A 27,583-nucleotide genomic window follows, 5' to 3' on the forward strand; every position below is an offset into this window, starting at 1 on the left:
CCCCCCTTACCCTTCTCCTTACCTCAATGATCTAATCTGAATTATTACAGATAAAAAGAATATTCATTGAAACAGCGAGAAGCATTCATGCTGCCCAGAAAGCGAGAGGGGAAATATCCCTACAGATTTTCCCTATGAAGGTACCTTTTTTACCGGGACCTTTTTTTCCAGGGACCCTTTTTTCCGTACCTTTTTTTCCAGGGACCTTTTTTACCGGGACCTTTTTTTCCGTACCTTTTTTTCCAGGACCTTTTTTTCCGTCTACCCTAGGAACAGGCCTATAAAGAGAATCATGCAGAGATTCATGCAGAAATTTTAGATTTGACCTAAGTAACCATTTATTTTATTTAAATTGGTTCCTCTTTTTTTTTTCCTATTGTTTATTGAAAATGAAAATGTTTTTATAAACAATACTTGGGGAATCTTCTTTTTCATTGGGCAGATAATTTTAATTATTAAATTTTGGAGGGTTTTTTAAAGGCGAATTAATGAAATATTATAAGTTAAATTTTGTTTTAACAAAATCACTAATTTGTTTTTAAGAAAAGCCGAAGTCAGGTGTGTGACAAATAGCCTGGTTAAAATGGTTAATTTTGATGTACCTTTACTTAGAAAACATTGATTTCTAAAATTTTCGTTTATTCCTTTTGTATGTATCGAAATTTTAAAAATCAAGAGATCTTTTTCTTCTTTTTTTTTAAAATGTAAAATGGATTAATGACGAATATTCAGTAGAAATTCGACTGAAAGAAAGAGATAAATTTCGTATCTCACCTTTTTATGAAATTGTAGATAAACACATTACTGAAATGAAACGAAGAGGCGTAACCTATGAGGAAACTTTTTTTAAATATTTTCTTTCCTGGGTGATACATCGCTGGCCACTGACTTACAAGGTTATTACCAATTCTGCGAAAAACTAATTAAATCTTACCCAGAAAACCTAAATACTGATTTAGCAGAAGAGCCAAAGCAATTCCATGCATATGTGCATCATGAATTCATGGAAACAAACTGCAAGAAAAAAGAAATTCAATCATGCCGAGCTTTATAAAAAATAAAAACATAGTAGAAGATAATGTTGAAAGTGCCTTCTCGAATGTGGACATAAACCTTCGTAAATTTTTAGTGTTTCTGGTTTCTGATTGTACAGCTAAGCGTTCATTTTCACAGTTAAAATACATTAAAACCCCCTTAAGAACCACAACAATGCAACAGGAAAGACTAGATGCCTTATCTTTGTGTATCGAAGCTGGTGTATTGCGACAAATTAACTACGAAGATATTAACCAAAGACTTCGTAATTAAAAAAAGTAGAAAAAACTATTTAGATATACATAGTGTAAACCAAAATAAATATTTTACGTGACACTTTTACACTTCTTACGAAATATTTTTTTCTATTGTAGGAGAGTGCCATGCATTTAATCTAATGAATCTCGATTATGTTTCGTTAAAGTTGGATTTTTTTTCATATAAGTATTAATTTACGACCTCTAACAAACCTATTTATACACTTAATTTTATACAAAGAATTTCGAAATATATATCGTCAGTAGTTACTATAGAAAACACTATGTGAATCTTGTAGTTTTAAGTGTCAGTGAAACTTCAATATAAAAAAAAAAAAAACGATTTTTTTTTCACAAAATTTGTAATTAGCAGTTATGATATATTTTGTTTATATTATTTTAATTTTTTTTAAAATTTGAATAAATATTTTCTTTTATAAAATGCTGCTTTTATATTTTGAAACAACACGCGACTTAATATGGGATATATTTTTAATTGTAAGATGGAGGCACCAAAATATTTTCAGTGCTTAGGGCCTCAAGAGGTCTTAATCCGGCCCTGCCCGGCGTAGTTACGGCCCTGGTGGTAATCAAGAACAAACTTTTTGTATTATATTAGTAATGGACTGAGAGGATATTTTTTCCTGGAGTGGATAATTAACTTTTACATTTTAGAGAAACTTCTCCCCCTCTGACGCATGCAAGCGTTGAACACCCGTTTGACAACTAAAGCATGACGTAGCAACGTGTTAGACCAATCAACAATTTGTAGTAGGCCGGCTGCGCTACCGCAAGCAGGAAAGATCCCCCCTCTTTTTTTCTAGAAGTCCGAAGTGAGAGTTGTACGTGAACAAGCTGTTGGTCGTGAGCGGTGGATCCACCGGCGATTTCAGAGGCTGCCGAAATGTAAATTACTTTAATTTATTTTTTTAAAATTCTTCCTTAATAATTGCCTAGGTAATTCAAAATTTTAATGAATAATAATGTTTTTCTAAATTTGATCTATTAAGTAATGGAAAACGCGATAATTAATTAGTTTTTTTTCCCTACACGTGCACATTTTTTTTTTTTTTTAATTCTCTCCACTCCAGTTATTATTAAATTATTTTTGCCTTATATATCTTTTGTATAATCATGTGTATCTTAATAATTTATCTACTGATTTTACTTTGAAAAAGTAAATGATTAATGTAACGAAAGTCATATAAAGAAGTAGTGTTGAAAATCAACTCGGGGGGTATATTTTAATTGTAGAATTGATGATTTTATATTGATTCTTAAAATGATTTATGATTACTAGTTTCATTTTTCTTAACAGGCTCCAAATCTGGTTCTAAATTGATATTTTATCCAAATAAACTTTAGTAAATTAACTTTTAAAAGATAATTAATTGCTAATTGCACAAAATTTAATTTAGCAAAAATGTATTTTTCTCAAGAGCTTTAAATAAAATTTATTTTTACACAATGCAATTTAAATAAGATATAATAATTAACAAAATTTAAGATTTAATAATGTTTTTTTAATGATAATGTTAGATTTAATAATGTTGAACAGCCGACTCAATTTTGGGTTTACGACTACTAATGTTCAATTCCGTAGCCTTTGTAATTTTGAACCAATCCAGAAGACAAGGAAACTCCTGGATCAGTACCCCTAGAGGTTTAATTTGTTTTGGGAACATGGAGGACTTTGTGACTCGACAGATTTAGTGTACATCAGTCACCATTTACTACACTTCGACTGGCAGGGTTCGAAGAAACTCTCACGAACTCTTGGACATAGGTCCTGTGCCCTACCAACCAGACTAACCCTACCTTCCCTACACTTTTATTAACACAATTCTCTTGATTAATTAGAACGGATAAAAAATACTTTGTCTAAAATGCATTTAAAAATCATTAGTTAAATTGTTTCTGCTCCAATTCATCACATATAATAATGTGATTCAAGGTAGGCGTAAATTGTGTTAGCGCAATTTTACTTATAAAAAACTTTTTTTGAGATCATTCGGGATAATCGAGTTGATCAAGAGTTTACTTTACAAATTAATAAGGTAAGGCTTTAAAGTCTCGTAATTTCTACATAGTGTTTGCTTACTAATAAATTTTTTTTTTCTGTTTAGAAAACTAGTGTATACTTGGTTTAGTGAAAAAATTGTGTGGAAAATTTATATGAAATTATATACGATGTATCGTCAGGCAATTCTGCAAATTCTCCCTAAATGGCATTTTTGGAGCAACAGAGTAAGTGGATTTCTACTGTTAAGTAATTTAGGATCTTTGTATTAGTAACGATAATGAATCTGCTCAAGATGAACCTAACATAAAGCCCACAAAAGAGAGGGGAAAAAATTCCCGGCCCATCTCGATATATGAAAAAAAAAATGGAATTCAACATTCATTAGAGATTATATTTTCACCAATTTTAAATAATGTGTCTAATAATTTTAAACTGATGAAATAGTTTCATAATCAGAATGTTTCTATTTAATTAGTCGATGTAGTAAATATGTAACTATCATTCTAAGAGATAACTATACATATTCAGTTGAATAAAATGGTTTATGTTTTCATTACTTATTATTGTTTTCAGTACTTATTATTATTTTCATTAATGAATACTTGAATTATTATTTTCCCATTAAAGCATTTTAATAACATTGATTTAATTTCTAAATGAACCCTTCTTTAGAGATTATATTTTCAGCAATTTTAAATAATATGTCTAATAATTCTAAACTGATGAAATAGTTTCGTAATCAAAATGTTTCTATTTAATTAGTCGATATAGTAAATATGTAATAATTATTCTAAGAGATAACTATACATATTCAGTTGAATATAATGGTTTATGTTTTCATTACTTAAATTAATATTCGAATTATTATTTTCCCATTAAAGCATTCTAATAACATTGATTTAATTTCTAAATGAACACATATTTAGAGATTAAATTTTAACCAATTTTAAATGATATGTCTAATAATTCTAAACTGATAAAATAGTTTATTAGTCAGAATGTTTGCATTTAATTAGCCGAAATAGTAAATATGTAATAATCATTCTAACAGATAACTCTACATAATCAGTTGAATAAAATGGTTTATGAGCTCGAAAAAACTTGATGAATTTGTCTACTCATTATCAGCAATATAGTGTAATTATTATTCATTAATATTTTTCTGTTAAAACTCGTTTGGTTAAGACAGTTTTTGAAAATATTGATAAAATACTAGCGTCTTTGACATTAACCTAAGAAAGTAAGTAAACTCATATCGTCACTTTGTAACTAAAGTTTTCGATAACTATGTCTCGTTATTAATTACCTGTGTTCCAAAACTCTTCAGATTGGTTGTTAATTTGAAGTTAGGAAAATTTTCAAAATGTTTGTACTTTGAAAATGTTCGATGTTATTTAGAAAATTTTTGAAGTTCTTTTTACTTTGAATAACTATCAAATTGTTTTGATTTAGAAAAATTTGCAAATTTTTTAAGCTTAGAAATACCCTAAAGTTGTGCGAACATAGAAAGTTTTTTTTTAATTGGTCAATACGGTACCCTGGTAGTTAAAACTTTTTTTAACTTAATTGGAATTTGAAGAATTTTAAAACTTTGAAATATTCGGATGTGTTGTTGGTAGAAAATTTCCGAACTTGTTTGTACTTTGTATTATTTTTAAGTGATTATATTTTGTGTGTTGGTATATTTTGAGTGATTTTCAACTTGATCCGACTTTGAAAAATTTTGCAATTATATGTAATTTGAAAAATTCTGAAGTTGTTTGAACATAGAAAAGTATTTTAGTGGAAAAAAAATGGCTTTATATAAAATCGCAGAAGTTTAGTCTCGGAAAAATTCGTTACTGCTTCGGATTTGTAGAATTTTCAAATGATTTGTAGTTTGAAAAATTCAGAATAGGTTTGTCTTCGAAAAATTCTGATAATGCTTAGAATTAAGAACATTCTGAAGTTGTTGGTATTTTGAAAAACTCCGAAGTTCTTAAAAACGGGTATATAAAGGATCGCAGAAATTTGAAATTAGAAAAATTTCAAAATTTATACGGTTTTGAGAAATTTTCTAATTATTTGTATGTTGAATCAATTCCGAATCAGTTTGTTTTCGAAAAATTCTGATAATGCATAGAATTAGGAAAATTTTGAAGTTGTTGGTACTTTGAAAAATTCTGAAGTTTTTAAAAACGGGTATGTAAAGAATCGCAGAAGTTTGAAGCTTGAAAAATCTTAAAACTGTTTGTACTTAGAAAATTTCTGATATTATTGATACTTAGAAAATTTCTTAATTTGTTTGTACTTTGAGTAAGCTATTCCAAATTCCAATTTTTCTACTTTGAGATATTTAAAACTTTGCCAATTAGAAAATTTTCGTAGTTGGGAAAAAATTATATTATTTAAGAAGTTGTTGAAGTTTGGTGCTAGAAGAATGTTAGATTTGTTTCGACTTTAAAAATTTTTCAAATAATTTGCTATTTTTGAAAATATAATTTTTGAAAATAAATTTTTGAATTTGCAATAATTGAAAAAATTCATAAGTTGTTTGAACATAGAAAATTATTTTAGTTGGAAAAAACAAGTATACTAGAAGTAAAAAATTTTTTTTTCCAAATTGTTTTGACTTTGAAAATTTTTTAAATTATTTATACTTTGAAAAAATTTTGAATCTGTTTGTGTTGGAAATATTCTGGAGTTGTATGTACAAAAATTGTTTTTAGTTGGTAAAAATGGGTGTATATCTAGCATCAGGTGTTTGGTCGTGGAAAATTTTTCATACTGCCTTAAACTTTGAAAAATTTTCAAATTTTTCGTAATTTGGAAAATTTTTAATTTTTTTTGGCTTTAAAAAATTCTGAAAATGTTCAGAATTAGGAAAATTCTGAAGCTGTTGGCACTTTTAAAATTTCTGAAGTTTTTAAAAAACTGGTATATTAAGAATCGCAGATGCTGTAAGTAATACTGGTGTACTGTTTGTACAAACTTTTTGTACTTTGAAAAATTCCGATGTTGCTGGTACTTCGAAAATTTGTCAAGTTTGAAAAATTTTGAAATTGTCTTGACTTTGAAAAGTTTTCAAATTTTTCCTTATTTTGATTGAAAATTCTGATCTCTTGAAATTCTGATTTCGTGAAATGCTCAGAATTAAGAAAATTTGAAAATTTCTCGAAGTTTAAAGCAGTATGAAACATTTTCCGCGAGTAAACATCTGTAGCTAGATATATAAACATTTCTACCAACTGAAAATAATTTTTGTGCATACCACTCCAGAATATTTCACAGAATATTATTCAAAATTTTTTCAAAGTATAAATAATTTAAAAAATTTTCAAAGTCAAAACAATTTGGAAAAAAAAGAAAGAAAAAAAAATTTACTTCTGGTATACTTGTTTTTCCAACTAAAATAATTTTCTATGTTCAAACAACTTATGAATTTTTTTGAAGTGTAAATTTTTTGAAAAATTTTTATAGTCGAAACAAATCTAAAATTTTTCTTGCACCAAACTTCTACAACTCCTTAAATAATTTTATTTTTTCCCAACTACAAAAATTTTCTAATTGGCAAAGCTATAAATATCTCAAAGTAGAAAAATTTGGAATTTGGAATAGCTACTCAAAGTACAAACAAATTAAGAAATTTTCTAAGTACCAATAATATCAGAAATTTTCTAAGTACGAACAGTTTTAAGATTTTTCAAACCTCTGCGATTCTTTACATACCCGTTTTTAAAAACTTCAGAATTTTTCAAAGTACCAACAACGTCAGAATTCGCCTAATTCTATGCATTTTTAGAATTTTTCGAAAATAAAGCTATTCAGAATTCTTCCAAAGTATAAATAATTAAAAAAAATTTCAAAACCATATAAATTTTGAAATTTTTCTAACTTCAAACTTCTGCGATTCTTTATATACCCGTTTTTAAGAGCTTCGGAATTTTTCAAAATATCAATAACTTCAGAATGTTCCTAATTCTTAGCATTATCAGAATTTTTCGAAAACAAACCTATTCTGAACTTTTCAAACTACAAATTATTTGAAAATTCTACAAATCCGAAACAGTTTCCAATTTTTTATGAGACTAATCTTCTGCGACTTTATATAAACCCGTTTTTTTTTCACTGAAATACTTTTCTATGTTCAAACAACTTCAAAATTTTTCAAATTACAAATAATTGCAAAATTTTTCAAAGTCGGATAAAGTGGAAAATCACTCAAAATATAAACTTCTGCTACTCTTTAAACACATTTTTGCCAACTTCAAAAATTTACATGTTTACAAAACTTCAAAATATTTCTAAGGTCAAAAACTTCTAAAATATTTTAAAGTTAAAACAATTTAAAAATAATACAAAGTACAAACAACAATTTTCTACCAACAACACGTCCGAATATTTCAAAGTTTTAAAATTCTTCAAATTCCAATCAAGTTAAGAAAATTTGTAACTACCAGGGTATCGTATTGACCAACTAAAAAAACTTTCTATGTTCGCACAACTTCAGGATATTTCTAAGTTCAAAAATTAATTTTTCAAACTCAAAACAATTTGAAAGTTATTCAAAGTAAAAAGAACTTCAAAAATTTTCTAAATACCAATAACATCGGAAATTTTCAAAGTACAAACATTTTGAAAATTTTCTCAACTTTAAATTAACAACCAATCTGAAGAGTTTTGGAACACAGGTAATTAAAAACGAGACATAGTTATCGAAAACTTTAGTTGCAGAGTGATGATATGAGTTTACTTAATTTTCTTAGGTAAAATATACAAGATATTTTCGAGAAGTGAGTATAAAATAGTCAGCGAGATTTGCTGATCAAGCAGTGTGCTTGTCTTGCTAAAAACCTCCTCGTTTGATTTGCAAAACATGGATGCTTCCACTCAACAATTGATATGATACAGACTGAAAGAACCATTCTTTGGAGTGGAGCCGAGAGCCAAAAGAATTTGAAAATTATTCAAAGTTAAAACATTTTCTGAATTTTTCTAAGTAATAAACATATCTGAGTTTTTCAAATTACTAAACATTTGAAAATTTCTTCCAGAACAAACTTCTGCTATACGTTATATAACCGTTTTTCTCACATTCAAAAAATTTTCTATATCCAAGCAACATCAGAATTTTTCTAAAACCTACAGATTAAGAATTGATCAAAGTACAAAGAATTCGAAAATTTATCAAAGTCGAAACACGTTTAAAAAAGTTTCTAACTTTAAAATTCCGCAAACTCCTTATATACCTTTTCTTCTTCCTAACTTCAGAAATTTTCAAATTCACATATCTTCAGAATATTTCTAAAAAAAAAACGAAAAATGAAAATTATTCAACGTACAAATAACTTCAGAATTTTCGAAATACCAAAAACCTCAGAATTTTCAAAGTATAAAGAGTTTGAAACTTTTTCTAACTTCCAACTTCTTCGACTCCTTATTTGCCCGTTTTTAAAGAATTTCAGAATTTAACTAATTCTAAACACCTTCAGAGGTTTTCTAAAACCATCAATTTCAGAATTTATCAAAGCACGAAAAAGTTGATAACTTTTAAAAGTCGAAACAGTTCAAAAATTTTTCTTCGTCCAAACACCTGCTACTCCTTATAAATCCGATTTTTTCCAACATAAAAAAAAAATAAACTATCTTTACACAATTTACGAATATTTTTAATTACAAAAATTTGAACCCTTTTCTAGACTTCACTCAACTTAAAAGTTCTTCCAAAATATAAGCAATTTGAAAATATTTCTGATTTCAAACTTTTGCGTCACTTTATATATCCGTTTTCTTCAAGTAAAAAGGTTTTCCATGTTTAAAAATATCAGAATATTTCTAAAACCAACAGATTAAAAAATTTTCAGAGTATGAAAAATGTTAAAAATTTTCGAAGTCAAAACAGTTTGAAAAAAATTCTGCGACTTCTTGTATACCTGACCTTCCCATCTAAAATAATTTTTTATGTTCAAAGAATTTAGAAACAATTCTAAGTACAAAACAAGAAGAATTCAGAATTTTCAATCAAAATACGAAAAATTTGAAAACTTTTCAAAGTCAAGACAATTTCAAAATTTTTCAAAGAGCAAGCAACTTGGCAAATTTTCTAAGTACCAATAACATCAGAATTTTTCAAAGTACAAAAAGTTTGTACCAACAGTACACCAGTATTACTTACAATATCTGCGATTCTTAATATACCAGTTTTTTAAAAACTTCAGTAATTTTAAAAGTGCCTACAGCTTCAGAATTTTCCTAATTCTGAACATTTTCAGAATTTTTAAAGCCAAAAAAAATTAAAAATTTTCCAAATTACGAAAAATTTGAAAATTTTTCAAAGTTTAAGGCAGTATGAAAAGTTTTCCACGACCAAACACCTGATGCTAGATATACACCCATTTTTACCAACTAAAAACAATTTTCGTACATACAACTCCAGAATATTTCCAACACACACAGATTCAAAATTTTTTCAAAGTATAAATAATTTAAAAAATTTTCAAAGTCAAAACACTTTGAAAAAAAAAATTGTTACTTCTAGTATACTTGTTTTTTCCAACTAAAATAATTTTCTATGTTCAAACAACTTATGAATTTTTTCAATTATTGCAAATTCAAAAATTTATTTTCAAAAATAGCAAATAATTTGAAAAATTTTTAAAGTCGAAACAAATCTAACATTCTTCTAGCACCAAACTTCTACAACTTCTTAAATAATATAATTTTTTCCCATCTACGAAAATTTTCTAATTGGCAAAGTTTTAAATATCTCAAAGTAGAGAAATTGGAATTTGGAATAGCTACTCAAAGTACAAACAAATTAAGAAATTTTCTAAGTATCAATAATATCAGAAATTTTCTAAGTACAAACAGTTTTAAAATTTTTCAAACTTCTGCGATTCTTTACATACCCGTTTTTAAAAACTTCAGAATTTTTCTAAGTACCAACAACTTCAGAATTTTCCTAATTCTATGCATTATCAGAATTTTTCGAAAACAAACTGATTCGGAATTGATTCAACGTACAAATAAGTAGAAAATTTCTCAAAACCGTATAAATTTTGAAATTTTTCAAATTTCTGCGATCCTTTATATACCCGTTTTTAAGAACTTCTGAGTTTTTCAAAATACCAATAACTTCAGAATGAATACCAATAAATTCAATAACTTAATTCTAAGCATTATCAGAATTTTTCGAAAACAAACCTATTTCTGAATTTTTCAAACTACAAATTATTTGAAAATTCTACAAATCCGAAACAGTTACGAATTTTTCCGAGACTAAACTTCTGCAATTTTATATAAAGCCGTTTTTTTTCCACTAAAATACTTTTCTATGTTCAGACAACTTCAGAATTTTTCAAATTACATATAATTGCAAAATTTTTCAAAGTCGGATCAAGTTGAAAATCACTCAAAATATAAACTTCTGCTACTCTTTAAACACATTTTTCTCAACTTCAAAAATTTACATATTTACAAAACTTCAAAATATTTCTAAGGACAAAAATTTCTAAAATATTTTAAAGTTAAAACAATTTAAAAATAATACAAAGTACAAACAACTTCGGAAATTTTCTACCAACAACACATCCGAATATTTCAAAGTTTTAAAATTCTTTAAATTCCATTTAAGTTCAAAAAAGTTTTAACTACCAGGGTACCGTATTGACCAACTAAAAAAAAACTTTCTATGTTTGCACAACTTTAGGGTATTTCTTAGCTTAAAAAATTTGCGAATTTTTCTGACTCAAAACAATTTGATAGTTATTCAAAGCAAAAAGAACTTCAAAAATTTTCTAAATAACATCGGACATTTTCAAAGTACAAACATTTTGAAATCTTTCCTAACTTCTAATTAACAACCAATCTGAAGAGTTTTGGAACACAGGTAATTAAAAACGAGACATAGTTATCGAAAACTTTAGTTACAAAGTGACGATATGAGTTTATTTACTTTCTTAGGTTAATGTCAAAGACGCTAGTATTTTATCAATATTTTCAAAAACTGTCTTAACCAAACGAGTTTTAACAGAAAAATATTAATGAATAATAATTACACTATATTGCTGATAATGAGTAGACAAATTCATCAAGTTTTTTCTAGTTCATAAACCATTTTATTCAACTGATTATGTAGAGTTATCTGTTAGAATGATTATTACATATTTACTATATCGACTTATTAAATGCAAACATTCTGACTAATAAACTATTTTATCAGTTTAGAATTATTAGACATATCATTTAAAATTTGTTAAAATTTAATCTCCAAATATGGGTTCATTTAGAAATTAAATCAATGTTATTAGAATGCTTTAATGGGAAAATAATAATTCGAATATTAGTTTAAGTAATGAAAACATAAACCATTATATTCAACTGAATATGTATAGCTATCTCTTAAAATAATTATTACATATTTACTATATCGACTAATTAAATAGAAACATTTTGATTACGAAACTATTTCATCAGTTTAGAATTATTAGACATATTATTTAAAATTGTTGAAAATATAATCTCTAAAGAAGGGTTCATTTAGAAATTAAATCAATGTTATTACAATGCTTTAATGGGAAAATAATAATTCGAATATTAGTTTAAGTAATGAAAACATAAACCATTTTATTCAACTGAATATGTATAGTTATCTCTTAGAATGATTGTTACATATTTACTACATCGACTAATTAAATAGAAACATTTTGATTACGAAACTATTTCATCAGTTTAGAATTATTAGACGTATTATTTAAAATTGCGGAAAATATAATCTCTAAAGAAGGGTTCATTTAGAAATTAAATCAATGTTATTAGAATGCTTTAATGGAAAAATAATAATTCAAGTATTAATTAATGAAAATAATAATAAGTACTGAAAACAATAATAAGTAATGAAAACATAAACCATTTTATTCAACTGAATATGTATAGTTATCTCTTAGAATGATAGTTACATATTTACTACATCGACTAATTAAATAGAAACATTCTGATTATGAAACTATTTCATCAGTTTAGAATTATTAGACATATTATTTAAAATTGGTGAAAATATAATCTCTAATGAAGGGTTCATTTAGAAATTAAGTCAACTTATTTATAATGCTTTAATGAGAAATTAATATTTCACACATTAATTTACATAATGAAAACATAATAAAAATATACTAGCTTGCGAAAAATTTCTAAGTCCCGAAAATAAAAATAATTCTTCCACTTTCTAAAGAAGAGATTAAAAAAAAAATTTAAAAAAAAACATCGTCCTTCTGAAAAAACCTTATCTGAAGAGAGAATCTCACAATCTCAGAAAAACCCTATTGAACTGCGACAGGAGCCCCATGAGTATACGGCCACATCAACTTAGGGTCAATTACTGCGACAGGAGCCCCATGAGTATACAGCCACATCGATAGAGGTCATTGACTGCAACAGGAGCCCCAATTTTCCACTACTCACGTAATTTATAATTTAATTACTGTAATAACGAAATATAAACATTTATAGACTTATAATAACGTTACACAAATCTCAACTTTTTCTGAAGGTGTAACTTTGGTTATAATTTTACAACTATTTTAATGCAAAAAATCCTACTCCGATAATTCAGGGCAAAAAATATCATTAAACTTTTCATTGACAAGTATTACCAGGTCTTAATTATAATTTTATTCTATATAGGTATGTTTTTCTCATTTGCGACTTAAGGAGAACTTTCAGAAGACCTTAGAAGTTATCAAGGAAAACAACAGAGCCCAAAAATTCTGTGGTATTCTCATAAAGGCTAAAGAATTCACTCAAGAATCTGATTGTATCTCTCTTCACCCTCCCGTAAATATTTCCCTGAACAAAGATGAGTTAAAAGCTCATTCAATTATCTGTGAGCTAAAAGAAATCATTCATAAAGATAAGCCTGAATATATTCTAATTGATACGATCTTAAAAGCACTTAGAAATAGCTCTAATAAAGCACGTCAGCAGCTTATTTCACTTCTTTTTAGTATTGATACGGTTAATTTCTTGAATCCCAAGAGCTGGAGTTCAAAAGAATACTTAAAATATTTTATAAATGATGTTGAATGCTTTTTTAGAAATGCAAATGAGATAAATTCTGATAGGATTTTAGATACCCAAGGAGCTTTAAAAATGGTTGAAGCCAGATTATTTCATCATTCAGAGGTAAATATGTCAAATGACGGATCACTCTCTATTGAGCATTCAATCTCTTATCTGCATTCAATAGTGTTCAATGTAATTTTTGACGAAGGTAATCACTCCGATGATCATAATAGAGAAATCGAAGCTTTAATGTCTGATGCTGTTTCACTAATTTCAACTAGGTTGTTACTACTGAACAGTGCCTCAAAATCTATTATAGAGAAATGTTTATTGGCACGAAGATCTTCACTTGCTATTGACGTAGATGATTTTGATTGCGAAGCATTTTATTTGCAGCAGTTTAGATATTGCTACTATTTTTTGGACGAGGTAAATATGAACTTTTTTGTAATATTTCTTTAAAAAATGACAATGTTCTTGAACACTGATATTTCATGAACCGTTTACAGGGGTAGGGTTAGTTAAGCTTTACCTTCTGTGAAGCCCCTCTATACAACATTTTTGTCTTGATAGTTCCTTCACCAGGAGTTGGCACTAGGCTCCGCCTTCATCACGTGATACACGACGATACTATTTCTCTATTTTTGAGAGAAGGATGTGAACAATCCTGAAAAAAATTGTTTTATTTGTCGGTCGTATGACAAAAATATTTATTTCGTAATCTTTATGTACATTTTTTAATATTAAATATTTCATAAATCTGATGATATTTCTCTCTTTTGAGTGAATAGTTTGTCCTTTTTAAAACATTTTGCTGGGCACACAGCCGTTTTTAAATTTAAAATATATTTAATTAGATAGAGTAACGAAAGGTATAATAGCAGATGATGAAGCGAAGTAAGTGACTTAAAAAGAATTCACTGTTAGAGTTTGACGAGCATTAACGGTTGTCTCAATTTTAAGCGCGGAGATGTTCTTGTGGAAATAAGTAATTTCAAGTTATAATCTTTAGTGTTTTAATCTATTTTTTTTTCTGTTATCGATGTATTTTGTACTGTATAGTGCAATTTACCATACATTGTAAGTGTAAAAATTACTCAGTAATAAAGAAAAATAGTTGTAGCAGTAACCGCTATTTCAAAAAATTTCTACACTTCTTATTCTTCTAACACAAAAATTATTCGTTAATAAAAATTTGAAATTTCATGCACATTTAACAAAACATTTAAAGAACATTTTGATATAAAATGTTATTTTTATATGCATCGATTGGCTTTTGAATCATTTAAATGTTTTGCAAATAAAGTTTTAAGTGCATTTTTTGCATCCACGTATTCTATCTAAAGATATCATGCCCCGTTTTGAACGAACTTCGAAATGGTTATGCCCATAAAATTGCAAAATTCGAATTTTTTTTATTTGTTACATAGTATAATTTTACGGACAAAAAAAAAGCTATTTTAATCAGGGGACTCAATGTTAATATATATATATTGTTAATAAATACAAAGAGACTTTTAAAATTTCTCCTTGCGATTCCTTTTTCTCTTCAAAGGTGCTTTTAAAGTGAACATCTATGTCCGGCAAAATGCTAAGTTCTCCATTTGAGAAAAAGAGTAAGCCTATCGGCTTAAAATATGATTCACACAATATAGCTTAAATTTGTAATTTTTTTTTTTCAATTTGCAAATTTTAAATTTGCGTCCGAGAAACAAATATTAACTAACTTACATTTTTTTTTAAAAAAAATTGTCACCCATGGCTGCTGCTTGTCCGCGTATGTTTTCGTTTCTCTGCAAAGCTGAAAGCACACGTTCTGCCAAGATTTCTGTTTTGTCCTGCAGAAGCATTTTACATATTTACATACGTCTGCAACGAATAACCTTTCATACAGTTAATTAATTATTGTTTACCACATATCAACGCGAAACATTCTTTTCTCTACGATTTAAATTTGCTTTTGCTTTCATAGTTACGAATTTTAAGTCGCAAAAAATGGACACTAAAAATTAAGAAGTTAAGGGACCAAATTTCGAAAAATAAGAGTTTTTTATTTCTCAGGACTTATTTGACCGATTTTCCTTAAATTTTGTATTTTGACATTTAAAATTGCAAATGATGAAAAAATTGTACACCTTACATTTCTTAAGTTCCTCGACATCTCTTAAATAAAGTAATAATAAATGTTTACTAAAAGTTTTATTTTGCAGGAAATTATCTTTAGAAAAACGAATAGGAATTGATTGGAATTATATGCAAATATTTTTCAATTCGCTTAAAAAAAATTGGGATGTAGTGGGGAGTTTCTTAATTGTTTCTATGTATTTCATGTTTTTTCCTGGACTTCTATTCAAAATCTTTGGGGTACTGAGAGAGTTTTTTAGGCATTTGCTTCTCTCTCAATGGAAAAGGTTTAGTTTTATTGCTACCTGGCCGGTACCCCCTGAAGACGTCGGCTTCGGTGGTCATATTTTTATTTCCTTCGTTTCCTTTATTACTACTTTTCAGTATTATCTTATCCTCTAACATTAAAGGTACTTATGGGGGTTAAGAAGAGGGGCAAGTCATTTTTAGAAAAAGAGGACTTTTAGAAGGAAAAAAAAAATTTGTTCATTCACTGGTTAGAAATTGTATTTTTAACAAAACGTATGATTAAAGGCACAAGAAAATTAAAATTTTTGTTTATTTTCATTAACTTGAAAAAATCGCCAGTAAAGGAACACTTGTTTATTCATTGGTTTTTCATCGTTTGGTAATCCAGTTAATAAACAGCCCCTAATCTCAGTACTTTATTATGTTATGATGCTTAAAATAAATAAAAAAAAACTTCAATAACCAAATTTTGAATTTTCTTTTTCACAATGAGAAAAAAAGCATTATTATATGCAATAAATTGTACTTTAAACGGATAACTACAAACACTAATCTTATAAATTTTTTTCAAGGAAACAAGTCGTTAAACAGATACTAACAAATTCAAAAATTTTTTAAACGAAGACTGTAAGATCAAGTAACTCAATGCATTGTTAGATGACTTCCTATTGTTAGGTAGTAAGCTACTGTTACCAATCAATCTAAATTAAAACTTTAAAATCTTATTTTTTGTAAAAAAACTGTGAAATGTTCCTTCACTGGTTTGTTTACCTCACGTCGTCTTAATCTTAAAAGAAATTTTTTAATCACCTGTCCGGAAGTGTTTCGCAGAACTATTTTACCAACTATTTAATTCAATTTTAACATTTTTAAAATCTTATTCTTTACCCTACAACGTTTGTTATTTCTTCATTAATATACTAATTAATTTTTTTAGTACTTTAATTTAGGTTTTCTTTAAAGTAAAGTTCCTTTTTAAATTATAGTCAAGTTCTTTTTAAAAAGAATTATTGTCTGCTAGCTAAGAATAAAACCTTGTTAAGAAATTAAAAACATTCCTCTGTTTAAAATTATTTATTGCAAAACAGCTGCTTTTTTACTAAGCATACTATTTTTTTAGAAAAAAGAATTGATCGTTTTTTTTTTTTTTTTTTTTTTTTTTTTTTTTTTTTTTTTTNTTGCCATCAGGGGTGTACATGTAGATTTATTAAATACACCTTGTGCGCCACCTAGGAACCAAATCTAGAACCCGACACTCGAAATTTTTGCTCTGTTACAATCGTACCCTGTTACAATTGACCCCACTCTCCCCTACCTTAAATGACCTAACATCTTAGTTATGAAATTAAATTTTTATTAAATAACCACGTGTGATTCACTAATTATTTCATTATGTCTTACTCTTTATGTAGATTTTTTTTTGTTATCAGGAAAATGCCTTATTTTGTTAAATAGGAAATACTAAAAATTGAAATTTGTAAAAAGATTCCGAAACCGTGCCAATTTTAGAATCATCTGATTTTAAAAAAGAAATGCAATAAAAAATACTCAATTTCCGAACTTATTTTGATTAAAAAAAAAGAGTAGCAAAGGGCTAACATACTTTTTACAGAAACTGTGAAAACCAATTTTTCCTATATTTCGTCAAAAGAGGATAAGAATGATATTGCTCCAAGGGACCTACTCAATAATTTCGCTATTTCCAGTATGAAATCTGTTTGATCGAAACATATATTTGATCGAGTGAAAAATTAACTTTTATTATTTATCTAAGCTTATTCCATTTATTTAATGATAGCGGTATCAATGTTAAGGATATGCGATGGAAGCCCAGTTTACTATTATACTATAAATGCATTAAATCATATAGTTTAAATAATTTATTTTAAGCAAATTATTTAATAATTTTAAGCAAATAAGGGTGTAAAAATAAACTCGATCGAAATACTCCGAAAGTATACCCTAAAATATATGTAGAATAAACTTTGGAATCGATATATAAAAAATACCTTTTCAAACAACTTCGAGTAGGGCGGAAACGTTAACTAGTTTGAAATAATTGTCCTTGTAACTATTTAATTTCGATTCCTAGTGCTAGGGGACATTCCATTTTCACATTCGACTTTTGTAATTTCAATTGTAAACGGAATTTTTTTATGTCCTTAAATTAAAATGTTAAGACTTGCAAAAAAATGAATTAAAATTTTGTGACCAGATATTTTGAGTTAATGAAATTAAATATTTTATCTTTTAAGTTTTTGTGCCCCCATTTCAGTATCTTAAGTACCTTACGAACTCTGTTTAAAAAGATAGTATCGGATCAGATATATATTAGAAAAAAGATAATCATAGTTGTATATTTGGTGGTAAATGTAGCTTATCGTAATTGAAAAATATGCTGTGTGATGTGACATTTTATGGTGAATTTGCGAACGTAAGTTTCAGAATGTATCGAAACATGAGGATGCTATTTGCTAATAATCTTTGTCCAAAGAAAACCGTGTAACCTAAAAATCTAGTAGAACGAAGCGATTTTTTAAACAATGAATCATACAATATGTAACAACATATTATTTCAATATCTTATTCTTAAACATAACCTATTCCAATGTTTTTAAAATGCCAGTAAACATTCAGCAATTCCTTCTGTTATAGAAACAAAGAAATATTTTAAATTGTAGAAAACCTTGTGAATGTGCATTAGAATTACTATACAATAAATATTTTATTTTTCAAGCACTTTTTTTTCCTTCAAAATTTCTTGCTTAGAAGACTCGATTAAAGCTGAAAAATGATTATCCTAAAATTTTGTATACAGCTATAATAAGTTCTGTTAATTTGTTTTTAAAATGAAATTCTCGAATAAATATAGCAGAAACAACATAATCTAAATAATATCAGATAAAAAGTTCATGTATTTAAATTCTAAAAACTTAAAAAATCATAACTAATTTATGAATCGATTCAAATTTTCTTTTCAAAGGAGATTAAAGTAAAAAGAAAGTTGCTTTTTGGACAGAAATCAGCTTAAAAATTGTCTATTGCCTAGAAACTTTGAGATATTTTCTATTAACTATTAATTAAATCTCTCCGAGCAATCACAGAACATTATTTCAATTTTTTTACAGTCAGAGCTTGGTTGCTTAGCAGCCTAGTAAAATTAAGTATTCCTCATTTGCATTAGTCAATGGGTTATCTTAAAATATTAATTGCGCTGGCGACTTTTTTTTTGGCGGTTTTCTGGACTATCACCAAATATATAAACCTTTATTGCGACCCAATTTTTTTAAAATTTTACTACCCCCCCCCCCTTAATTCAAGTGTCTAAATTCCAAATATGTAAAAAAAAATATGTTTATTCAGAGAAAGTACGTTTTTGTGCTTGATTTCGTAACTTAATTAATAGTTAGCACTAATTAATTAGTATATTTGAGGTCAACCCCAAGAACCATTAAGATTGACACTTAGTTCGTGAAAATTTAACCAGAGGAACAAAAGTAATTCAGGGTGATTCGTTTTTTTTTTTTTTTTTTTTTTTTTTTTTTTTGTGTGGACTGTACAAAAGTTAAAAATAAATAAATTGAAATAAATAATATAAATAAGCTCAAATAAGCTGAATTATAAATTACTTCGAAATGAAAATTTTGAAAAACTGCAATAAACGTTGAAAATAGTTATTAAAGAAGCATATTTCTTTATTAAAGAATAATATAATTATTTTAATCGGAAACGCGTGATGAGAATTACTAATGCTTGTCGTTTTCATAATTTATTCATTATAGTGTTGTTAGAAATATTATATTTGATTTTAAAAAATGCCATTTATTTTTAATGGCATTTTATTAGAAATACTAATATCTTAAAGTAACCGTAAGATTAAATAAATTATGGTTTAAATAAATTATAGATTGTATCTGAATATCATCTGAGGTTTCAATACTCATTATTAGCTATAAAAAAGTACTAACTCGTAGAACCACTGTAGCTTTTCAGAGGTACCATAAGGGTCTGTGGAACACCATTTTGGAACCTCTGTCTTAGACATTCTGCTGATTGTTACAGTTAGGTGGTCAGCCGTCTGCGGCTGTAAAAAGTACTCACTATCAGAACTCCTATAAATCTTTACGGAATATTAGAGTTCCGTGAAACACTATTTGGAAATCTCTGTCTTAAACCTTGGACTTTAGGGTGCTAAAGCTGAGTGTTACAGTTAGGTGGTTAGTCGCCTGTGGCTGTAAGAAGTACTCACTAGCGGAATTCCTGCAATTCTTTGCGGAATCCTGGGGTTCCATGGAACACCGTTTGAAATCTGCTGTCCTAGGAAATACTAATATTTTTTTTAGTTTTAATGCCCTTTTATTTTTATTACATTTGTATAAAGATACTATTTTATTAAAAATAATATCGATAATTAATAATAAGGATATTCTGGATATTAGTAAAAACTTAAACGGTAAATTCACAAATAATAACGTAAAAAATTCAAAATGCATGACACGAAATAAATTAATAAATAATTTAAATTACGTTTTCAATTTGAGAAAAAAACCTTTTTAATAATCAAAATATACTTAATTAAAAATAATAGATTCAAAAATCTGATCAACCAATTCTTTTAAATCTTTGAAGATCGATGGGAAATCAGGGTAGCGGAAGCAGATCCCCTGGTTTCTCAATGTAGATGTCACTGCCCTCGTAGTCGTCCAGTTCAGGCAGATAGACAGTCTATCCCCTGGTTTCTCAGAGTGGATGCCACTACCTGCTGCGTGGTCGTCCAGTTTACTGCCGACCGTAAAAAATTTTATGGCATTGTCGGGGATCTTTTTTATGATTTCTAAAGCCAACTGTCAGAAATGATCTGGAATGAAGACCTTCTTGGTGAACGGGGTAGTAAAATCGAAGTGGAAATAAACTCTTGGGAGTCCCTCTGAGGGATTCAGACAAAATTTGAAGGAGTGCACCTCAATTTCATAATAAGGCAAACACATAAGCTTAGCCTGACTGAAGAAGCTGTTTTTCTTCTGTTGTTAAAATATAGGGAGGTTCTATTATGCTGACCGTTGCTAGAAGGATTGTTATAATATTTGAAGAGGTTGCAAATTAACCTCATAGAGAACTACTTCTCTCGGACAGCTGCGTCTTAGTCCAGTAATAATTCTAGCAGCACTGAGTTGAACCTTCTCCAATTTACCCAAGTTGGTGACTGAAGCACAGTTATAAACAGGGAAACCATACTCTGAGATGGGCCTAATTAATGTCCCCCCTTCTGGTCCTAGATTTCCTTAGGGCAGGGACTAATATAGGGGATAAGGACTTTTAACTTTTCCCGGGGTTTTTTAGAAAAGCAACATGCTTTTGACAGACCGGTTTTTACACAAAAAGTGGCGTTCGCGTCGTCCTAGGGATTATTTTCTGACGTTCCCGCCGTACCTTAGCATTGCGCGTAATCAGTGTTGATCATTAATAAGCAATTTAATTTAAATTCTAAAATTTTTTCATTTCCGTAAACCAGTATAATATTTTGTATATTGCTTAAAGATGTCTATTCATTACTCATAATTTATTTGTTTGTTTATTGAAGTTTTAAAACCAGAGATCATTCAGATTACGAGCAATTATATACTATCGTTTCGTTTTTGTTTAGTTTTGGTTTTCAGAACTTAGGTTAATTAAAACCGTAGGAAGGATATTTGCTTAATTTAACCATAGTTATTAGTTTGAAGCGTCTGGTTCTATTATGACTGAAGTATGGATGCTTATATTAGCATTTTTTTATATTTAAAAATTTGATTTAACAGAACGAGTTGAAACCTAAAACCCTTTGAATTTTATAAGTTTACTATTATTGTTTTAAAATCGTTATAATTAAAAATGCATATTAATGACACATTTTTTTAAACAAAATATAAGCCATGCAGCCGTAAATTTTTTAAATTTTCCGATGAGAATTAAAAATAAAAATCTTTTTTATGAAAATAATTATTCGTACCATTTATTATGAATTCGATTGTATCTTTCAATTTCCGATCTTTATTAACGCCTTTGCACGAATAATTATTCAAATTATTATAATATATATATCCCTATCAAAATCTCACAATTCATTTCTTAATGTCCGCGTAAGACTATCTACCTTGCTAATTAATTGCCCACAATCAAATGCTCTTCATTTTGTTTTGATTTAACAAGGAATAAAGATAAAATAACTCTTAATTTATGTAAATATTTAAACATTGCTGCCTTTATGAATGTTTTTTTTTAAAGAAAACAATCATATTTTGCGTTACACGTAAAGGGAAACCACGAAAATATCATTCAGATTGCTTGACGCTTAAAGAGTTCCAGCGAAATGCTCAGTAATCGTAATGAATTTTTTTTATATAATAAATCATTTTTTTAGCGTCTTTGACAGACAGTCAATTATTTCGGTGATTAGCGAGATGCTCTTCATATTTTTTGTAATTTTAAACTCTTTCCAAAAATCAAAGTAGCGTGCAATTTAAATATCGGTGTAAAACAATGTTTATAAAAGTTATTAAAATAATTTATTTTAACCAAGATTAAGTTGAAATTAAAGTAATCAAATATTGCGTTAAATGCAAAGGAAAACCACGAAAAATTCTTTCAGATAACTGAACAATAATAAGATTACAGCTAAATGTTCATTATCGCAATGAATTATTTTTTAACCATTAATTTATATCATCCTTGACAGACAATTTATCATCTTAGTGGATGTTGTGAAATACTTTTCCGATATTTTTAACTTTTAACACGACCCAGATATCAAAGTAACTTGCAATTTAAATATCAGAGTAAAATCATGTTTATAAAAGCTTTTGTAGGAACCTATATATTATTTAAAATTAAATTAAAATTGAGACAAATCAAATGTTGCGTTAAATGCAAAGGAAAACCACGAAAATGTCTTTTAAATTGCTAAACAATAATCGCATTACAGCTAAATGTTTATCGCAATGAATTATTTTTTTAACCATTAATTTTTTTATCATCCTTGACAGACAATTTGTCATCTTAGTGGATGTTGTGAAATACTTTTCTTATATTTTTAACTTTTAACACGACCCAGATATCAAAGTACCTTGTTATTGAAATAGAGGAGTAAAATCGTACTTTGAAAAACTTTTTGAATGAAAATAATTAGAATTTCCATTACACACAAATGAAAACCAAGAAAACGCTTTACTAGCAAACTAATTGTACGCTAACAGGCTAGCTTGGAATATTTACTAAAATGTTCTTTATTTTATTTATTTATTAATTTTTTGTAAATACATGAATTGTGTTTTATTTGAAATATTTGAATTTCAGAATGATATAAAGAATTAAATTTGAATAACATATTAGTTTTTTTTTTGTTTTTTAAGTTTAAAATTTACGAATTATAAATCCCTAAAAAAATCTGAAAAAAAATGTGTCATAAAATTTGCGAATTGCATATTTATCTGGCAAAGAGACTGAATGTTACCAATTATTATTAATCATTACAACTTATAAAAATCAAATTAAAAAAGAACAAATTATGTACAGCTGCAATAAACAAGCACCGCAGTTCACTAGAGGGCGTGGATATAGAGTACAAACTAGTTGCTAGACCAGTGATGTCAACGTTCACCGTGACCAGGGACGTTCAACGATCTGATGAGGATAAGCTACAACAACGATGACAAATCTTCCTTCCTCTAATACTTAGAAAGGTTGCTATTTGGGTGATTTCGCTGCTTATCTTATTTGCATTTCTAAATCATGATTTTTATGGAGTCAAATAATTTCTTAAATGCTGATATATTTTATTAGAAGTATCTTTATTAATATTTAGGACATCAGCAACATCATTATGCATAATAATTCTTTTTATGTGAGGGCAAACATCAGCTATTTTAAAACTTCTCTCTAGTTAAATTGCAAATTTAATATTCCAGAAAATTTTGTTCAATGGCAGTTTCAGAAAAAAATAGTTTAAAATGGAAAATTCTAAAATAAAAATGTAAAATTCTCAATTATTTTATGATTTAATTAATATTATATTAGTATTATTTTTATAATATTATTTCATTAAATTAACAATAAATGAAATCACCCTACAACTTTAATTAGCGAATTGTTAATTCTTTTTTTAATTCTGTAATTTCACGTTCGTAAATGTTTTTTTTATTTCACAAAAGAACTTAGAATAATTTTTCGTTCAAAAAACAGTGTTATAAAAATAGAGTTATACAAAAATACACATTAAGTGAAACTTTATTAAAAATAGCTATTTGTTTTCAACTATAAAACCCATCGTAAAATTCATTCACTTGTCAATAGTATCCTATTCAATTACTATATTTTCAGAAGAAAAAAAAACTTTTGTACTCAAATGAGAATTAAAATTCATCCATAATTTTAAAATCTTGAGAGAATAGTAAAACTCAAAAACTAAACTGGCTTCATCTTTGCAAAGCATTTTTATATTATTTATTATATTTCTCTCATTTGACAATTTGCTCTTTTTGGGATAAGCTGTTAAAACAACAGTTTTTATTAAATTTAAAATATATTGGACTGGCCGGAATTACGAAAGGTATAATATTGGATAATAAAGATAAGTAAGTGACAGAAAAAAAAATGCAATAATTGTGTTTGTCGCTCATATAAAGTTGTCTCATACTTTAGTGATCAAATTTCACTCATATAGTTTGTCTATAGAAAGAACTCCCCTCGCCACAAAGTCTAAGGCCGCCTGCTTGTATGGAAAGAAGAAATAGTGCATTTTAAAGAGGGGAGCATCTTTCTTCCTTCATTCTCTTTCTCCTACCAGCCGACTCTGTCTTAAATAATGACCCAATTTACCCTTGAAATAGTTGAATCTCGTAACCATAGTCACCACCACCACTCCAGATGAATGGCTATGGAGAGCTCAATCTACATCTGGAAAATCCTCATGCATTTGAGGGTGAATGGGTAAAGGCATTGATGATTGATTATATTTAAAACCAAACACCCCCTACATTACCTGAACACAAATTTCTCATCTTCAATACATAAAAATTTTAAACATTCCTAATGCTTATAAGGTGTCAAAGCCTTTGTAAGTATTCGCGATAGCAACGCTCGATTACGCCATCTGGGGAGAAAACCGGTTCCGTGTTTTTTACCCTTCTCCTTTTCCTCTCCTCCTCTTTTCAATTAAGTAGGAATGTGTGTACTACGATTTTCTTATTATTTTTCGTATTTAATCATCAAAATTATTTTTTTAAATTTATATTTCTTTTAAAATCACGACATTTTTTATAGCCATCAGTAATATTTCACAGATTCTTTTTCAGATTTTTCAATGTGAAATGATTTCACCATAAACCTTTCTTTGCATAAACGATTTTATTTAGATACATACTTATGCCACGGCACAAACATGAAGTATATAGAAAATAATAGTAATCACATAATCAAAGAAAACTTCGCGCTCCATCATAAAACATTCTAGTCTTCTCACACCAAGCTAAAAAAAGAAACACTAGCTTCCTTTTTTTCTTCATTTTTCTCAAGTTTTGTTCGTATCTCGCAGCGATTGGCAACGATTCTTACACCATCATATCTTGAGAAACTAATTTTTGACATGCTCAAATTGCTACAAAATTATTTATTTCCTCGAAATAAGTTTTTAAATTTTTAACTTAAATATTTTTCACGAAATTTCAAAACACCACTCCAAAGAAGAAAATGTCCCGCAGTGGACTGATCGTTAAGACACGGTTCTCAGCAGATCACCGAAGTCAAGCATCACTGGCTACGGTCAGTGTGCGGGTGGGTGACCACTTGGATCAGTCTGCGTAGGGACCGAGGGTGTGCGGTATTGGTCCTCGTTAAACTGTGCTACCGTAAAGTGCTCGACTTCGCGCGCAGGTCGTCGGGCTACCGAAGCGGGGGTGCCATCCCCTCCGCAGAGGATCAAAATTGTGATGGCATGTTGTCGGATCATCCTCAGGGATGTTTCCCAGACCGTCGCCAATAGCCCATTGTGCAGCTCTAGTGCGACGTAAATTAACAACAGCACCAAAGAAGAAAATCTGTAATTTAGACATTCGTTATTTTTATACTATTTTTTGTTTCTTTTTAGGTGCCTTTTTATTATATGTCAAGAAAAGAGAGACTCCTGCAGTACTTGAAAAACACCAAGAGTAGTAACAACGCCTGGGAGTTTTGTAAATTGCTTAACTCTATGAATAAACTTAATTCGGATACTGATACGAAAAAAAAATCTTTAAATAGTGATTTAATTATGAATCGTCTTAAGGACATAATTCATACTGAAAAACCTGAATATAACATAAATAAATTTATCTTGATGTCCCTAAAGAAAAGAACTCATGACTTAAAAAAAATAAGTGAGTTTATATCTCGATTTCATTTGGATGTTGATAACTTTGACTGTGGAAAACAGAATTCAGAAGAATATTTAATGCATTTCATACAAGAATTTGAACGTCTTATTACTTTGTATGGTTCTAGTCTTGGTCATTTTTATAGTTATAATTTGCGTGACAGAAACTTTAATGCTTTAGATGAAATTTCTACTTCTTTAAAAATGATTTCAAGGAGCTGTACAGCAGACCTTCTAAGAGCATTCCTCCTTAAATACCAATTTCATTTCTTCGCCGAAGAGAAGAAGAAAATTGGATTTTTGATGGTAGAGGCTATCACACCTATTGAAATTTTTTTATATAGAATCGGTTGTAATCTAACGCACAGTAAGATAAAAAGTTTTTTGTTGTTACGAAGATCCTCCCTTCAGTATTTCAGAGATTTTTTTGATTCATTTCCTGTTGATGAAACTCCATTAAAACGCTTTGATATGAACAGGATAGATTTGTGCATCGAGGTATTAGATAGGGATATTGATAATATGTGTAAAAATGCAGAAATTTGGGCTTATCTGGAAGATGAGGATGGTTAGATCAGTGATTACGAGGAACATGATGACCTCAAAGAGGATGGCGCATCTACAATGCCTGAATCACATGTGTGGTGGGCTAAGTGTTCTCAAACCCTAAATAGTTTAAGGATTAATCAATTTCTTAATCAACTTTGTTATTTCTCTTGAGCTGTAATATGACATTCTAATAAAAAGAAATTTCTGTATGTTACAATACTCTGGATATTGAACTTTGTTGTTGTTATGAATATAGGGCTGCCATTGGTGACTAAATCGTCTATTTTAAAGCAAATCAACTAGGGCGACTATTTTAGTATAAATATGAATAAAAACAACTAATTTACAATGAGTTGCTTAAAACCGGCGACTAAAATGGAGAATTGCTTCATAAGATTCCCCACTTTTTCAGCGCTTTCGTTTTATCCAAACTTTATTCATCCTCAGTCAAAAGCAAGACAGACATGTTTTACTAATCAGACTAATGGAATTGAATTGATCCTCCTGCTTCAAGAAGCTAATGTAATATCTCTGAGGGTTACGTTTTCTTCCCTCTTTTAATTTAAACGAAGAAGCAAAATTAAAACATTGTCTTTAAATACACAAAATGGGTAGTTAATTTTTTTATAGTGATTTAGAATAGAAAAAAAGGTACATGGTGATATATATATATATATATATATGTAACATAAAAAGCTTCAATTGATCTTTTTATGTTAGTTTCTCTGCTATAAAACTTCATCCTAATTAATTATTCTAAACGAAATACTTTCTCACACTTTTAAAAGCCACATCCTGTTCTTAAATCTATTTTTGGCTCAAGTATGCATTTAATTAAGAGCAGGACATTTTTCCCTTTGCTCTTGTGTGGGAAACGTTCGATCTATTTCATAAACCAATAGCAACTACTAAGAGTTCCCTCTT

The 27,583-nt window shown here is 28.3% G+C and overlaps 1 protein-coding gene across 3 annotated transcripts in view; it reads left to right on the plus strand.

Moving 5' to 3' along the window:
• The window catches only part of LOC107441341 (uncharacterized), a 30,715-nt gene extending 3,839 nt beyond the window's left edge, over window positions 1-26,876 (plus strand). The window contains exons 1-4 of one of the 3 annotated variants that reach the window (XM_016054567.3): window positions 1,967-2,198; window positions 3,419-3,539; window positions 12,976-13,782; window positions 25,847-26,876. In XM_016054567.3, the coding sequence (XP_015910053.2) occupies window positions 3,468-3,539; window positions 12,976-13,782; window positions 25,847-26,683 (1,716 nt within the window). In that variant the 5' untranslated portion in view covers window positions 1,967-2,198; window positions 3,419-3,467 and the 3' untranslated portion in view covers window positions 26,684-26,876. Of the gene's footprint in view, window positions 1-1,966; window positions 2,250-3,418; window positions 3,540-12,975; window positions 13,783-25,846 lie in introns of those variants that run through there. The other 2 variants (XM_043053215.2, XM_043053216.2) reach the window with 2 other exon arrangements.
• Window positions 26,877-27,583: the final 707 nt, after the last annotated feature.

Source organism: Parasteatoda tepidariorum, chromosome 6 (genome assembly GCF_043381705.1).
Source record: "Parasteatoda tepidariorum isolate YZ-2023 chromosome 6, CAS_Ptep_4.0, whole genome shotgun sequence".
NCBI classification, from domain to species: Eukaryota; Metazoa; Arthropoda; class Arachnida; order Araneae; family Theridiidae; genus Parasteatoda; species Parasteatoda tepidariorum.